General features: G+C 43.8%; 1 protein-coding gene and 1 long non-coding RNA gene across 2 annotated transcripts; both read right to left on the bottom strand.

Annotated features, from left to right (window-relative positions):
- Window positions 1-9,876: 9,876 nt before the first annotated feature.
- LOC122131540 lies at window positions 9,877-10,840 on the bottom strand. The gene is made up of 3 exons (XR_006152101.1): window positions 10,573-10,840; window positions 10,221-10,336; window positions 9,877-9,934 (listed from the first exon to the last, which is right to left on the bottom strand). It is a non-coding gene; the product is annotated as an uncharacterized LOC122131540 (long non-coding RNA).
- A 3,176-nt stretch (window positions 10,841-14,016) lies between these two features.
- LOC122131541 lies at window positions 14,017-16,431 on the bottom strand. The gene is made up of 4 exons (XM_042706224.1): window positions 16,130-16,431; window positions 15,936-15,977; window positions 15,602-15,760; window positions 14,017-15,477 (listed from the first exon to the last, which is right to left on the bottom strand). Exons 1-4 carry the CDS (start codon window positions 16,157-16,159, stop codon window positions 14,017-14,019), a joined length of 1,692 nt encoding a protein of 563 aa, XP_042562158.1. The 5' UTR covers window positions 16,160-16,431.
- Between the last annotated feature and the right edge of the window lie 1,052 nt (window positions 16,432-17,483).

The following is a 17,483-nucleotide window of genomic DNA, read 5'->3' as shown; positions in this document are numbered from 1 at the left end:
TCATTGCTTAACAGTGAAGAGAGTCACAGTGAATACAGTCCAGATTGTGCATTGCAATCCTGTAAACAAAAAATAGAACAGCCCCGCCCGTCTTGATGCAACTGTACCCACTTCACAGATTAGTGTAGACAGGATGGCTGACATGCTCAGCAAAGTTCTTGAAAGTGTCAATGCCCTGTGTGCTACTAACTCATTCAATGCTCCACAACACACTAGGAGGGGCCGTGACAGATGCTGCATATGTAGTGAGGGCTCTCACTCCACCCTTGAACACTGCCGAACCCACCGTCTGTGCTTTGCCTGTCACCAGCCTGGTCACATGAGACAGTCCTGTCCCTCTGCTCCCCAGCCGCCCCCCTCCCAATGTGCCGTCCCCCCAGTTAAACTAGATAGCCTGCATTCGGAGAGGGGAAGTGTAGGGCATTTCTAATGCATCCCTCAAACACACTGTTGACTTGAAGGTCATGTTTTGAATCAGTTAAGCAGTCTTTGCCTAGCACGGCCACAGTCATCATGCAGAATACATTACGTCTACTCACAAGTGATAGTTTGTTTATACCCCTGTTGTTATTAATGAATCAATTACTGTGAAAGCCATGCTTGATACTGGATCTATGGCGTGCACCATTAGTGAAGACATTGAGAGAAAATTAACTGATGCCGGCTCATTGGATTGTGATGTGAAGCCTAAACACCACCATTGTTTTGGTGGGCTGTGGAGGGAAACTTGTCTATCCAAAGAGAGTATGTGACCTCCGCCTTAACCTGTATGGATGTGCCGTCATTGTGCCCACACTAGTAGTGCCCGGACAGATTGATGATTTGATTATTGGCACGAATGTGATTAAATTCTTGACCCATAAGCTCAAAGAAAGTGATGAGTACTGGAAAGTAGTCTCCACACAGGGCAGCTCTGGTGTCGGAGGTGACCGAGATGACTTGTTGCCAGGGACTCCAGTGGCAGGGTGGAGTCCCCCCCGACAGATAGGCACAGTAAAGCTCCACCAAGCCGTTACTCTTCTGCCGGGCCATGAGCATTTGGTCTGCCAGCAAACTCACGTGGCCCACCCGGCTCTACAGTCATAGTTGGAGCCGACCACATCACGGTCAGTCCCGAGAAACATCCTTGTGGGGCGTGTTGTGACTCCTTTATGGGTGATGGCTGGGTGCCTCTGAAAATAATGAATCCAACAGAAAAGCCTGTTTTTCTTAGAAGAAATGCGGAAGGTGGCAGACGTCCATTCCTGCTTAGCTTTGGAAGACATGCAAGACGGTCAGCTGTCCTCACCTTGTGTCCAATGGCCAGCGCGTTGACAGCAACACACAGGTTCCCAGGTGCTAGATTCTCTGACACGTTGAAACAGCATGGCCTCAATGATCTGGATATTGACTCTTGTGAAGTGTCTGACAGTTGGAAAGCTGAAATGTGCAAACTCGCAGTTACTTATTCTGACATTTTTTCCAAGCACAGGCTTAGACTGTGGTGAGGTGAAAGATTTTGTACACCCGTATCCATTTGATGGACGACAACCATTTAGATTGCCATACAGACGAGTCGCTCCTGCAGATTACCAGAAGCTTCGTGTTGTCTTGAATGAGATGGAAGAAAGAGGGATTATTAGGAAATCTACAAGTGAATATGCGTCCCCCACTGGTTCTTGTGTGAAGAAAAATGGCGATCTGAGGCTGTGTACAGATTTTCGGTGGCTAACGCCGCACAGTCAAAGACGCGCATCCACTGCCCCACCCAAGAAGACTGTCTTGCTGCTTTAGGTGGCAATGTGTTTTTAGCACAAATGGACCTCACCTCTGGTTTTTATAATGTTCCTCTCCATGAAGACGATAAAAAAGTACACTGCTTTTTCCTCTCCTGTCGGACTCCATGAGTACAATAGACTTCCCTCAGGGTCTCTCAAACAGCCCTGCAAGTTTCATGAGAATGATGTTGAAAATCTTCGGGTGACCAGAATTTCATGAGCTTGCTTTGCTATCTTGATGACTCATGATATTTGCTCCAAGTGAAGAACTTGCTTTGGAACGGATTGAAATGATTTTCCAGAGGCTGCGTTTACACAATCTGAAGCTTGCCCCTAAAAAATGTTTCCTCCTCAGGCGCTCTGTGCGTTTTCTGGGCATGTCATAAACAGTCAAGGTATCTCTACTGACCCGTCCAAGGTGGAGGCAGTCACTAGTGTAACCAGGGCAAATCTTATGAGAGCAGATGGGCTGACTCCTGATGCCAAAAAGATACAGTCATTTTTAGGGCTAGTTATGTGGTATCAGCGCTTTCATTGAGAATTGCTCCACCTTAGCTAAGCCACTTTTCAACCTTGTTGCTGGGAGAAAACAGTTCAGGGTAACTAGAGGAGGCAAGAGGAAAAAAGTCCCTGTGTTAAGTCAACTGACTGCTGCTGACTGGACACCCGACTGTGAACAGGCCTTGCAGAAACTTAAAGATGCCCTTCTCGAAATGTCATACTGGCACACCCTGATTTTTCAAGACCTTTTATTCTCTCCACTGATGCCTCCACTGATGGCTTAGGTGCCGTTTTGTCCACAGGTTGTGCCAGGGGAAGATCGGGCCCGCCCATAGCCTTTGCGAGCAAGACTTTGAATAGGGCTCAGAGCAACTATCCAGCCCACCGCCTTGAATTTTTTGCTTTGAAATGGGCAGTTTGTGAAAAATTTAGTCACTTTTTTGAAGGGCCACAGATTCACGGGCATGGACTGATAATAATTCACTTACTCATATTTTGACCAAAGCCCAAGCTTTGTTTAACCAGGACAGACAGCGTGATGATGCTGACCTTGCCCGTTGTCATTTTTTTATGTTGGGCGGAAACGACGGCCTTTCCAGGCGTGAGCGGGCACAGGAGAACTGGAGCACACTGAAACTTTTAAAGCAGTGGGAAGAAGTTGTCTTTAAAAGAAGAAATCTTATTCAGAGTGTCTAAAGATCTAGCTACTGGTAAGAAGAGATTTCAGTACGTTGTGCCTCAGTCTCTACGGTCAGATGTCTTGCGAGGCTGCCATGAGGATGCTGTCACCAGGGTCAGCTTCGAACAATGCACCCAGGTTTTTGGGCAAACATGGAGCGTGATGTGGCCCCCCATGTGAAGTGCTGCACCAGATGTGTAATTGAGCAAAACACCAGAGCCTGACGGCCAAGCTCCTCTAGAGAGCGTAAAGACAACTGCGCCACTAGATTTTTGGACTGCAGAGGATTGCAAAGGGCAGGGCAATCGACGTCTTAGTGGTGACCGACCACTACACAAAGCTGTCCCCACGCATTCTGCTGCCCAGACCAGACGGCGAAACATGTTGCTCGAAAAGTTATGGACAATTTTTTCTGCTTCTATGGCTTTCCTGAGCGCATTCACTTCTGACCAGGGTGCAAACTTTGAGAGTGATTTGATTCGCTGGCACTCCTCCAGATCTCGGGTGTGAGAAAAATCCCACACGACTGCCTACCACCATATGGGCAATGGCCTTGTCGAGCGGTTTAACCGTACCCTCGGTAACATGATCAGAGTGCTCCCCGCCCAGAGAGAAACAGTCTTGGCCCCAGATGTTGCACACTTTGACCTTTATGTACAACAGCACTATTCACAAAACGACCCGGCTTTGCCCCATTCTACCTCATGTTGGCCGCAATCCACTGGCGTGTTCAGGGGGTGGCCTAGGGTGGCACGGGCCACCCCTGAAATCTGATTGGCCACCCCAAGTGCCACCCCAATATCTTAAAATATGATTGGCTATATGCCCAGTCATTTACGGTAACGTGTGGCGTTGGTACGCTGCAAGAACGTTATACTATCTAACGTAGGCTAACGTGCTAATGTCAGACAGTTGGCTGACAGACGCCTCGCAAATCACATCAACTATTTTTGCTGGTTACAATAACGGTGTTATCGGATAGTACAGTGTCTTTTTCTCGCTAACTTTTGAAAAATCTAAGCGGGAAAACGCCGGAAATTTTTAATTTACTTAAAAGACATAGCCGTCAGCCGAGTTTGGTCCGGGAGTTTAGCTGCTAAAGTTATCTTCTGTCCCTGTCGTTTGAAGCAAACCTTTTAGCTCTGGCATTGGTCTCCCCCATTATGTATTTATCTATCACTTCACTGGATTGGAAGTCCATTTTCCAGGCTATCGCACGCCCCCTTCATTGAGGCAGAGGTTAGGTTTGCCTCCCCTATGTGCTTTTTTCACTGTGGTTTTATGACAGATCAGCAAGACTAAATAGCTTCTTCACATACGTGAAATACATTACATTACATTACCTATTATATGGATACAAACGACATAATAAAAGTGTCTACAAATATTTCAGTGATGACAAACAATGAGAAAGCGAAAGTCATGCGCTCAACCCAGTGTGTGAGGGATTGCACAATCTGAGATGAGGCGCAGCTCGTCGCTGCCTCACCTCGCGAGTCGCCTCTCTGTTTGAAAAGCACATGGTCAAATTCAGCGATTTTGATTTTAAAATGATCGGAATCATACAAAAAAATTAATTTAAGTAAAGATCAGTAGATACATATTAATATTGATTTTATCATTATTTGTTTTTTACTTTTCATGAGGTAATGTGTATGACCTGTTTTCTACTGCCGGGCGCTTCACTGCAACTCTCCTATTTCAGTTTGGTTTTTAGAATGAGAGAATTTTAGGAGGATGCCATTACTGTGGCTCAAACTAGGAGTCAGGTGCAAATGGGCCTTGTCCTGACAAGCTAGACTCAAAGAGTAATGGTAAAGGGAAAAGAATATGTGTTCCCACTGTCACAGTTTTTCAAGAACACGGAGAAGCTAGGCCATGCCTGATGCAGCCTCTGTTGATTTTCTGTTCCTATTGTTGCCCTTTTTTTGTGCTTAATACCTGGATGGAGATCTGTGACGTAATGTGCTTTGGTGAAGTGGACTGGAGTGGGTGGTCGGGAGGGTATTGGGGTGGGTGGTTGGGTTGGCCTGTGCCCGTGCAACATTCAACACAGGAATGTTTTATGATGAAACTGTTACCAGAGCACAAATTGTTTACAACAAAGTTATTCATAGATCTAGCCTCATAATTTTGTTGTCAAAGTGCACCAGATTGATGCACTGAACTTTAAAATGCGCAAATGTTCTTATATATAAATATATTCCCCCGGGGAGCATGCCGGGCCCAGACCCTCCTAGGGGGTTCGCATCGTTGTCACCTTTTTTCATCCCTGATGAGTTTGCACCCCTGGGCATACGTGAGTGTATATGCGCAGGCCGCTCCTGCTCACACTTCATTGCCACCCCTGCATACGTCAGTGCCCCCCTTGTGCCACCTCTATCAAAAATGTCTGGACACGCCCCCTGGCCGCATCCCACGGCTTCCTGTGGATGTGATGTTCAAGTCTGTGCTGAGGGAAGACAGTGATGCCCCTTACCCAAAGTTTGTTGACTCACTACAGAAGGATCTCCGTGAGGCGATGCTGCTTCGTTGAAAAGAATACAAGCAGAGAGCAGAGACACCAAACTCGAGTCTACAACCGGCGAGTGAAGGTGGCCAGATTGTGTGCGGCGACAGAGTGCTGCTTGCCTAACAAGGGCGAGAGAGGCCGGAAAGAAAGTTGGCAGACAAATGGGGAGAACGTAAATTTACACTGTAACGGGACTGTGACCCAAAGACTCACATCTTCAAAATACTCAACCCAGTGACAGGACAGACTAAAGTAGTCCACCGTAAACATGCTCCTGTGTGTCAATTTTCTCCCTGTCATGCCCGAAACTGAAGATGAGAGTGTCTCTTTGGTCTCTACCTGCAGTGTTGAATGCGATGATGACACCGATGAGTGCAACGACAGGACTGTCCGCACTAGTGAATGGGTTGTCCCAAATCTCTGTCGAGGAGCCAGATCACTCACTTGGAAGGCCCTGACAACGATGCCCTCTCGCAGGATGACGAAATGACTGAGTTGACAGCCGACCATGAGTCTGTATCCTACAGTGATGTAGTTGCCGGTTCCTGTGCAGGATCGAGAGACCTGTGCTACTGATGCTGATACTGCCCATGATGTAGACAGTCTGAGTCCTACTGCACCAAACACCCACACTGAGCCCTTAGGTCCTCCTGATCCCACACAGGCCCAGCACCTTTCTGACACCTTCTACACGTAGGTCCAGGGTAGGTCGTATCATTAGGCCTGTAAATAGGCTAATTTAACAACATGTCAGCCCAGACCAGTTCAAAAGCACAAAGGCTTCAGGAAATGGGCTGGTTCAGTTCTTAGTGTCAGAACTATTGGTTAGGGGTAGACTCTTCCTACTTCCTATCCTTTGTTTTGTTTATTTTTTGATTTTGATACTGTGGCCTGTTATTTTTGTGGTTTTGATATGGTGCACTTATGTGTGCATGTCAGTGAATTGGATGTGTGAAGTGTAAATGGCACTTTATAGGTCTTCATTGTTAGAGTTTGTGAATAGCGCGACTCTAAGTGAGTTCTTAAATGAACAGCCTTTTGGTTGACAAGAGGTATACAAGGGGATACCTATTTCAATTCACGAATGGTATTGTAAAATAATGTGATGACCTGAAGAGGTGGTGTTATGGAATGTGTTTAGGCATACTGTTGGTACCTGGGCATGTTTTTCATGTTTTTTTGTTACAAGCTTTAAATGTCATTGGAGATTGTCCAATGCAGGGGTGTGGATGATTTGTTTTTATGTGCAAGTGGAATTAAGAGTGGGAGAATGTAACAGTGAAGATTTGGTTTCTTCCACTTGCCATCCTTTTGTGCTATTTAAATCACACTGAGCATGTGCATACGTCATGTTGTTGGGGAAATAGTGGCCTCTAGGGGTTATGCATGTTGTACAGAGTGGCTCTCCTCAGAGTTTGGGAGATATAGTCACGATTAGCACACTGTAAGGTGTCCCATGCTGCTGTGCTAAGGAGTCCCGTGATATTGTTTGTGCCAGGTGAATAAACTGGAGAACTTCACCCACGTCTCCCGGCTTTCTCTATGTAAACAACTACACAACGCAGACATATTCAGAGGGGTTACATGTGTATCAGGCCATGCGTTACAGACCTCATACGACACAAAGACTGAAGGGAGTTGGGAGTTTATTGAAACCAGTCACAGCAAGGGGACAGGGGGGAAAACGGGAACAAACTCAAAAGCCAAAACGGGATGAAAGCTTAGAAGTTCTACTGGGTTGAAAAATAGAACGCACAAAAGATCAAAGTCCAAAACCTACAACACTCAAAAGTAAGACAGGGGATAACTGAGAATAAACTAGAAATAGAACGCCCTGGGTGTCGTGGAACACAGAAACTTAACGTCGCAGGAGCGCGGGACTAGACTATGACTAAACGGCCTGGAAGTCGCGGAATAAACTTGTGCGATAAACGGAGAGTGGAGATCTGGCGCTTGTGTCGACTGGGGAATAATCCATATGTGATATGAGCGTCAAGCGAGAACCGACAAGGGAGTTTAGGGAGTGAGTAGTTTAAGTAAGTTGAGTGCCAGGTTGTGGGATCAGTAATCAAGTGATTGGGAAGGTGTGTGAGGCTGGCAGGTGCAGGTCATCAGAGGATAGGGAAGGTGTGTGAGTTGAAGTCAAAAGGGGGGGCGTTGGCCGGAGCTGGATTCAGGGCAGACGTGACACCAGGTTGTTTGAGGTCAATTGGACATATTATAAAAATTGTTTCTTTGTGCTGTTTTGGGGGGGAAAAAATGTTCCTTCCAAAACAATGTATTTTAAGTTCCTCCTGCACTAGAGTATTTTAATGATTGTGTAATTCTATTTTATTCAAATCATCTTTATTAGCATGCATTTGGTGTTTACAAGGATTATTAGATTATTTTCCATTCCATTTTCCAGTATGCAGATCATCTTAATGTACATAATTTCTTAGATGACATTAGTCATCCTGCCACATCATTAGTCATGATGCACACATATGATGAATATTATTTTTTATTTTATAAACCTTATGTCTGACACAATGATAGAATACGCTTGGTGATATTTGAATGAAATGTATAGTTTTATAATTTTTAAACAGATAAACCAATACTGCAGAGATGCAGTCATCTCTGACCTGCCTCAGGGAACTTTCTGAACAGCTTCAGTATGAAGTCTGCGCCCCTATGCCCTCTCCAGCGGTGAACAGCCCCCTTCACGCCTGCTGAAAGTTTCAACTGCAGTAGTGCAGTCATGTGTATTCTCTTTTACTGTACAAATCACCTCTGCCAACACTCTTATCAAAACAAATCCATGCTATTCAACCACACAACGTTTTTCCCCATTATTAAATTTGCTACAAAAAATGACAAAACATGATGTTGACACAATTATGGCCCGGGCCAGTGGCAGCCTTGACAGTAGTGATCTCCTGCATCTTCAGCCAGTGGCAGCCTTGACAGCAGTGATCTCCTGCATCTTCAGCTTCAGTTACAGAAGAGGGTTAGGGTGGAGGTTGACTTCCCCATTTAAGACATTGACCCTCCCAAAGAAGGCAAAGGAACAGTTTGTGGGGTTGAAACACTGCAACATTTACACATTGTGTACTTTTAAACTGTGTTGTACTCGGAAGAAAAAGCTCCCCCCCCCCCCCCCCCCAACCTCCAATTGCCACTGCATAATTCACACTCAGTGAAATCCCCCTCAAAACACCTGCTGAAAGTTTCAACTGCAGTAGTGCAGTCATGCGTATTCTCACACAAGAGGTTTTGTACAGCTCTTTATCACTGTGTGAACGTGGGACCACTGTTGTAACTCTGGCAGTAGTAATCTCCTGCATCTTCAGTCTGGACTCCTCTCTCACCTGCTGGAGGTGTCAGCTGCAGCTGTGCACTCGTATGATCTGGCGAAGGGAGGTTTTTGTACGACCCTGTAACACTGTGAACGCCCACACACTGTTAGGGTAATGGAGACTTACAGTAGTAATGTCCTGCCATCTTCAGTCTGGTCCCCATCAGCGCTCAGAGTGATGTCCCATACAAGGTCCACTCCCTTGATGGAGTTCCAGACTAACTTTTGTCTAATTGCATGTCTAATTAAGAGTTTAGGAACTTCTGATAACAATGAAGTGCTCCTTCACAACACTACTGACTTTACAGCTCAGAATGCATTCCCATGTATAGACCACACCGGAGTTTTAACCACAGGGGCTGCAGAATTGTTTTCAAAATCAATTGCCGGAAACACTTCCACCCCCCACCAAGATTCACCAAGCGCACCTTCCTTCCTCCCCTACTTTTTCAACCACCAGCCACTACAGATATCCGTGGAGGAGAGTGGGGTAAGATGTATGTATTTTTATTTTTCATTTAGGGTAATCTATAGCCAAGGGAATATGAGACAAATAAATGAATGCATACAACACAAGTTCAGGATGTGTGCCAAACTCAAATAGACAATAAAATATGGGGTCCCAATTTGGTCTCAATTTACCCCATGTTAGCTGTCTGAGAAAAACTGTTGTACCACCAAGATTTTAATGATTCTTTCTCCCACAAAAAGTGCAAACTAAATGTAGGGTCACATGACAGACAAAGATGTGTATGGTTGCCCAGATACAGGAGGTGGGTCACCACCATACAGGCAGGTGGCTCTCCCTTACTGTACCGTAAGTCGCTTTGGATAAAAGCATCTGATCAATGCATAAATGTAAATATAAATGTACATTAGTTTGTGTTCAACTCATTGACAATGTAATAAAGAACAGCTGAAATGTTAAAAGTTCTTGTATGTTTTTAATTATAATTTTTTTTTTTCATTATGTATAAAATAGAAATTAACACTCCTCATGCCCCAGAAGCAAGCCATAGGCGTCAGTGGCAAGGAAAAACTCCCAGAAGCTAAAAGAAACCTTGGGAGGACCCTGGCTTTTGGGGAACCCGTCCTCCTTGGGCAGGTGCTGGGACAGCAGACGGATGGCCGATATTCGAGAGAAGCTGAAAGAGGAAAAGTCGAGCTCATTAGTGTCACAGCATCATTCATGTCTTCTCTAGACTGTAGCAGGGTAAAACATCTGACAATTTCCATTCATCAAAGAAAAGTTTGTCTGCCATATCTAACCATGATCATATAGTTATAAACATCTATTTATACAAGACAAAGACCAGATATTCACTGAAACAAGCACCATTTACGTTTGCAATCAACTCTTTCATTTGATGTAAGCAATTAAAACGTCACTTTAATCGTTCTACCTTTTTACCTTTTCAGTTCAATTTCTACCTTTTAGTTTGGAGAGTTCCCGCTGGGTCTGAAAGATCTGCTTCCACAGTGGTGTTCTCTTGGCTGCTATGTTGTATGATACTCGTTTGTGTGGCCAGGACACATTTAGTGTGAGCCTGCATGGAATGAAAGCAAGGATCATTTTTAAAGTGTGCTTTAAACAACTTCAGGCAGTACTCAATCCTATAATTATACTTTGACCTTGTTGGTCAGACAGTTTAAATGTGCAAATGCTATTGGCATCATGTGAGCTTAACCTTGTAGACAATGGTGTTGCCCAAACCTAACCCCTACTTTACTCCCAGTCCAGATCATTGCTCTAGATTTTAAATAACAAGGACATCTGTCTTACCTTGGTAACAATGCCCTGGCACTTCTCATACAACCCATTCATATAAAAGAGCTTTATGACAGCAGTTCCTGTGAAGATGCGCTCTCCTCCCCCTTGGGTTACTTCTCTGCTTCTTTTGAACCACTAATCATGAGAGTCAGAAGCATATTTCGTATTGTTATTAATTTGTTTGATTGTTTGTTTGTTTGTTTGTTTGTTTGTTTGTTTGTTCGAGCCTAAGAGCCTGAATGTCTATTAAGGAGGTATTGCACGACCAGCCATCTTACTGACCTTTGTCTGACTTGCTCCTTCTTGGTGTCCTGTCGCCTCCTCTCAAAACATATTGATGCGACTCGCACTGCCCCTCACCTTTGACAGCCCAACCCGCATTTTACGGTTTCCACTCGTTTGCCTCCTTCTCGGCAGCATGCACTTTCTGCCTGTCTTCCAGACACCATTTTCTCTCCTCCTCCACTTTATACATCTCCAGTGTCTGCTTTACCCTTCTCTCGAAATCCTCCTTCATGTAGTCCTTTTCATGCTGGAACCTCAGCAATTCTGCCTTTTGTGTTTCCTTCAACCTTTTCTCTACTTGTTTTCCAAAACTTGGCCTGAAAAGCTTGGTCACGGCTTGGCAAAAACGTCGTGGTGCAGCGCTTATTTTGTCAATCAACTCATCACGTTGACAATTCTTATAGTCCATCTCCTGTTGTTTTTACGTTTCCTTTCATCATATTTAAGCTGTCTCTTCAACTTCATGTTTTTCCTCCATCTGCATTTTCTCATTCATTTCCCTCTCCTTCTCGTCCTTTTTCCCTTCTCATGTGCTCTCATGATTTCAGCTTCACTCTTTTTTCTCTCCTCGTCCAGCTGCCTCTGAAATGTTTTCTCCTGCTGTTTTTCAAACCTTTTCTGCTCTGCAAGTTTGCGTTTCTCTTCCTCTTGATCGTTGCTTCTTAAGAACCTTCTGCCTTTGTTTTCCCTTTTTTGCTTCTCTTTCATATCCTTTCTGTACCCTTTTAAGCAGGCTTTTAGGTTGGCTGCCTCTAATTTCAGTTCCTTTTCAACCCTTTTCTGACCCTTTTCAATTTCTACCTCTTGCACTTCTCAGTGCCTCCTTTGTCTTACTTTCATGTCTGACAGCATTGATTTCTCACTTTTTTTGAAGGTTTCCTTCTTCAATTCCAGCTGGTCTTTCTCTTTTTTGTATGCCCACTTGGCCTCTTTCTCCAGCTCTTGAAAGATATCCCAATTTCATGTCAGTGGTCAGCACCAAATACCTCAACTCCGTGTAGCGCTGAGTTTGGTCTTCCTGTTTCAGGCTCTTTTTAATGGTCTGTGATGGTTTGGGACAGTATGGCTGTTGGTTCCTCTTGGAGGTAGCATGTCCGCTTGCTGTTTCCTCCTCATTATCGCTACTGTCCTCACTGTCACTCTCTGTCTGCGCCCTCTCCGCACCTCTTTCTGTCCCTAACTGATCCTCCTCAGTCATAATTTCATCCTCTTCACTGTTTCTCTTCCTCTCCCAAATGAAGCCTGAAAACCAAAGAAAAATAGTTTGATATATATATATATACAGTGCCCTCCACAATTATTGGCACCCCTAGTGAATATGAGCAAAACAGGCTATGAAAAAATATGTCTTTGCTGTTTATCTCTTGGTCTTTCACTCAAAATATTCACAAAAATCTTACCTTTTCATTGAAGTAAAATTATTGAAAGAAAAAAAAACTGTTGACATTAAATTCATATTTTTCCACAAAACATGTGTGCCACAATTATTGGCACCCCTAGAAATATCTTGTAATTAAAATCTAACTGAAGTATATTTCCAGTCATGTTTTACATTTTTAAGTTAACCTGTTTGACTAGGAACTCTTATGAGGTCAACCATGACTTCCTGTCCCACTGGCGTACAAATATGAGGTGACACAGGCCAAATTCCATTAGTCATTCATCACTATGGGAAAGACCCAAGAACACAGTGACGATGTGCGACGAAAAGTTGTTGAGCTGCACAAATCAAGATGTGGACACAAGAAAATCTCTAAACAGTTGAAAATACCCATTTTCACTACAATGGAAATAATTAAGAAGTTTAAAGCGATAGGAGATGTTAAGAATCAGCCTGGAAGAGGACGTGTCTGTACATTGACCCCACGCACTGTGAGGAGGATGGTTCAACCGGCAAAATAATCTCCAAGGATCACAGCTGGAGAATTGTAGAGGTTAGTTGAGTCTTGGGGTAAGAAAGTCTCCAAAACTACCATCAGACGCCACCTACATCACCACAAGTTGTTTTGGAGGGTTGCCAGAAAAAGCCTCTGCTGTCAATCAACAACAAACTAAAGCGCCTACAGTTTGCCAAATGTAAGACAGACTTTCAATGGGACCGAGTTATATGGTCAGATGAGACCAAAATAAAGCTTTTTGGCAACAAACATCAAAGGTGGGTTTGGCGTAGACAGAAAGATAGCCATACAGAAAAGCACCTCATACCCAATGTGAAGTATGGTGGCAGATCTTTGATGTGTGGGGCTGTTTTTCTTCCAAAGGCCCTGGACATCTTGTTAGGATACATGGTATCATGGACTCCATCAAATACCAGCAGATATTAAATGAAAACCTAACCGCCCCCTCCAGTAAGCTTAAAATGGGCCGTGGTTGGACCTTCCAGCAGGACAATGATCCGAAGCACACCTCAAAATCAACACAAAGATGGTTCACCAACCGCAGAATAAAGGTTTTGCCATGGCCATCACAGTCCCCCAACCTAAACCCCATAGAAAATCTGTGGGATGTGCTGAAGCCAAGTCTACAAATGTTGACCTCAGAATCTGAAGGATCTGGAGAGATACTGCATGTAGGGATGGTCTCAGATCCCGTGCCATGTGTTCACCAACCTCATCACGCATTATAGGAGAAGACTCAGAGCTGTTATCTTGGCAAATGGAGGGTGCACAAAACATTAAATTAAGGGGTGCCAATAGTTGTGGCACACATGTTTTGGGGAAAATATTTATTTAATATCAACAGTTTTTTTTCTTTCAATAATTTTACTTCAATGAAAAGGTAAGATTTTTGTGAATATTTTGAGTGAAAGACCAAGAGGATAAACAGCAAAGACATATTTTTTCATAGCCTGTTTTGCTCATATTCACTAGGGGTGCCAATAATTGTGGAGGGCACTGTATATGTGGTTTGGGTTTTGGGGTCTCATACACTTATAACCCAGGACTATGGAAACACTTAAAGTGGACCACTCATTAACTTTCATTCATTTATGGCACTTCAGACGTAACTGCATATAAGTGATAGCATCTTAGTTGACAAGCAGTCCTACTTAAGAATCTTTTGATGAACCCAATTTGTAGCATGTTATCACATTTAAAATACAGACCATCTCAATTCAGTGGTCCAATCAATGTTCTCACGCCACTTGAATTCAGTTCAAATTAAAACTCATCAACTTGAACTCACTCTAGTAGGTGGTGTGTGTGTTGCATTCCTCCCGGCCACGGCTCGAAGAGTGGTTGCACAGACACAGGTGGTGGGTGGTTCATGCAATGGGTCTCTGAGTGATAGGTCTGGAATGGATATTAACTCGTGGGGGAAAGTACACCTGTCTTGGAAAGAGGAGCAATCAGTGCAGGTGATTGTATGAGAGGATGAAACTGATCCGGGTCTTGAATGACCTCGATGGGACAACCGGGAATCCTTTGCTAGAGTATTTTTGGAGGGGGGCAGCTTCTTCTTTATGCTTCGTGGTGACAACCGGCGGGACAGGCCAGTGTTCTTCAACGTGCTATTAGGAGCTGATGGTTTGGAGACAGAACAGTCCACCCTAGGATCGCTTTTCTTGGAGGAAAGAGAGGGTTTTGATGCGTGCTTCCAACCATTGGGCAGAGGGCGAGCAACAGCACCATTTTTGATATTCTCCCTTTTCTTGTTTCCTCTCATTGTACATTTAGCGGGGTTGGATCGGCTTGTTTCTGATTCATTCGGATTCTGAAGGGAGGCAGGTGAGGGACAACTCTGTGATGTGTGCTCTGAGTCTTGTTGTAAAAGGTGAGCATCAGCGTCGGCCGTGACCCTCTCCTTCACCCGTGCCAGGATTCTTTTATAGCTCTCAAGCTCGTGTTTGATCTCAGCCAACGTGTTTGCATCCTTTTCCCTCTCCAGTTCCCCCATTTTCATGGTCTCACTATCATGGATCTTCCTCCTCTGTTCAACCTCAGCTGGAAGGCCTCGGATGTCCAACAGATAAATCTGCAAAGTGGCCAGCTCTCTTTTTCTCATCACTGGAATTAAGTCCATAATATGGCCTCTTTCCTCCATCTCTCTTACCCTTCTCTCATATTCTGCAAGAGGATCTGGGCCTAGGGGATCACGAGAGATTTCTGATGTTTTAAGCTTTGGTTTTGCCTTAGCGACGGCTGTAGTTGACGGGGCAGGTGCTTGTAAAATTGGTGGTTGATGCCGATTCTCTCTTTGGGCAGTCGCCTGGAATGGATGCACACCAGGAGCAGAGGCAGTTGGAGCAGGACTGGTGTGCAATTCAACAACCAAGTGAGAGGCCGGCTGAGGCTGACTTGAGGACAGCGGAGGAAAGGGAGCACGGGATGCCCCGAGAGGAGATGGCATGACAGAGAACGGGTGGATCACTGGACTCGGCCTTGAGTAATGGTCTGAATGTCCAGGTAAAAGCTGCGCAATCTGTGGCTGGAGCTGAACTCCTGCCTGCCAACTAGATATCATGTCGGCACCAGCAGCACACTGCAAGTTGTCTTCCACAGCGCAGGTCCGCTTGGACTGTTTAGGTGGAGCGGGTCTAGGCGCAGGTTTTAGTGTTGGGATTAGCTCCCACACTGGCTCAAGAACAGAACCAGAGGAGGATGGGGACAGACTTCCCTCAAATGTTCGAACCTGTTTGAGGTGGACAAAAATTAAAATTCGATTTGTGTGAGTGTCAATGGCGTCAACAATTATTGACTGGTTAACCTGGTAACAATTGTAAACTGTATAAACACTATGAAGTACTTTCACCTACATTATACTCCAAGGTATCTTGTCTCCCTGCCTGCTGTGCCATCCACACAGAGGCCTCTCTACATGCCCGCTCTGCATCCCTCTGAGACTGCTTCATTACGCCCAGAAACTGGTTTTTGAAGGTCCTCAGAAGACGAATGTCTGATTCAGTTCTCGCAACCTGCCATGCCACAAACATTTGATTCAAAACCCCTCCTAAGTCCTCTCTTCCATTCTATTCAGTTTATATCCTTTAAATGTTCTACTGATCAGTTATAGCACCCACACATTTCTATACCAAGTACACCACCAAAGACTTTCTATACTGATGGTCTGACTGTAGTGCGTAAACATACCACAGGTGTCCATCTTGGTTCTGGGCTGCTACCCTCATCAGGCTGCAAAAATTCAATTAAATTCAATTCTATTCAGTTAGATTATATTGTTCAGTAAAGTTAAATATATGTCTACACCTTAATGTATTATTTTTAATACATTTTACTTTAACCAACGTTTCATTTACAAAGACTAGGCCATAGACATGACTTACAGGCTCAGGATGGACTCGTGTGCGAATCATCTTGAGATCTAAAGAGAAGAAGAGATTAAGCAAGATACATACAGTTAATTCAATAAATAAGCAGAGATATATAAAGAGAGGCTGAATTAAAATATGCAACAGCCTTCAGTAATACATTTACTATGGTAAAGCAAAACAAAAACAAAACCACATGAGAAAACAGGGGACACAAAAATCAGACTGAAAGAAAGACTAGAGGGCAGAAACGGTATCAACCAATTAATTGAAACTTACCTGATCACCTTTTTTGTTGTGACTTGTTGTGGTTTTAAAACACTACTTCACTCAGCAATACTTTTCTTGTGTCCTTGTCCCACACCTGCTCATTTAGAATGAACTTTTAAAGTCGTTTTTTAACATGGTTGTGATGTGTCATACCGGAGCATTATGACATCATTATAACACTATGGTAACCTGTGTAATCATTGTATTTGGCGTCACTGTGGTCGTACAGGTGTTTTCGTTTTTCAATTTCATATATTAATTTAAAGTGATCCTTTCTTCAACACTATCAACTATCTTATCTTACTATCACTATCGTATCTTCAAACAGAAAAGTAACGTTAAAATTTGGGACGTTTGGGAAATAATCGGATTTATTGCTTCCTTCATTATTCACAGCAAAATATATAATAATTTCCATTACATTTCCTAGATGCATTACCAGACTCTATGTAAAAAGGGCCACGCACACCTCGCGGAAAATAATAAAAATAGAAGGCAGGTCTATTTCTGAATTTTCGGCGCGGAAATTATCGGCGCGTACATTCCGTTTCTGTTGCCTTACAACGGATTAGAACTCTGCTAGTGTCCACGCCGCGTCTGCAAGGCAGAATTTCCGCGCTTGGTGTAGAAACGGCGTTACAGTATCTATAGGCCTACAAAGTGCAAGCAATATAATAAGATAACATAAACAAATAATAATTATAATATCCCTGAAAATAGCAAAGAAAATAAATGCTGAAATCAAGTCTTAAGTGTTTAAATGAGCTGGGCAGGTGATCTATTTACTCTTGGTGAGAAAACGTGTCACATGAAAAACCTGCTAGAGTGTCTGCTGACATTATGAGATTAAGACGTTTTTTTTGTACTGATTGTAGATATGATGAATTTTGATTATAAATCCCGGGAGATATGACACTTCAGTAATCACCATATGCTTCCTAGGCCAGAAATTTGATTATAATTGATAATTCATCATTTCACTTCAGCTGATCGTTTCTATTGGTAAGGGGAAAGAATTGTCTAATATGATGGCCACAGAATGATGTACACTACTATTAAAGCTATTTAATGTGAATTTCGTTCAGTAACTATAACAGAG

This window comes from Clupea harengus, unplaced genomic scaffold (assembly GCF_900700415.2).
Source record: "Clupea harengus unplaced genomic scaffold, Ch_v2.0.2, whole genome shotgun sequence".
In the NCBI taxonomy this organism is placed as follows: domain Eukaryota; kingdom Metazoa; phylum Chordata; class Actinopteri; order Clupeiformes; family Clupeidae; genus Clupea; species Clupea harengus.
This window is presented reverse-complemented; position numbering and strand designations above follow the sequence as displayed.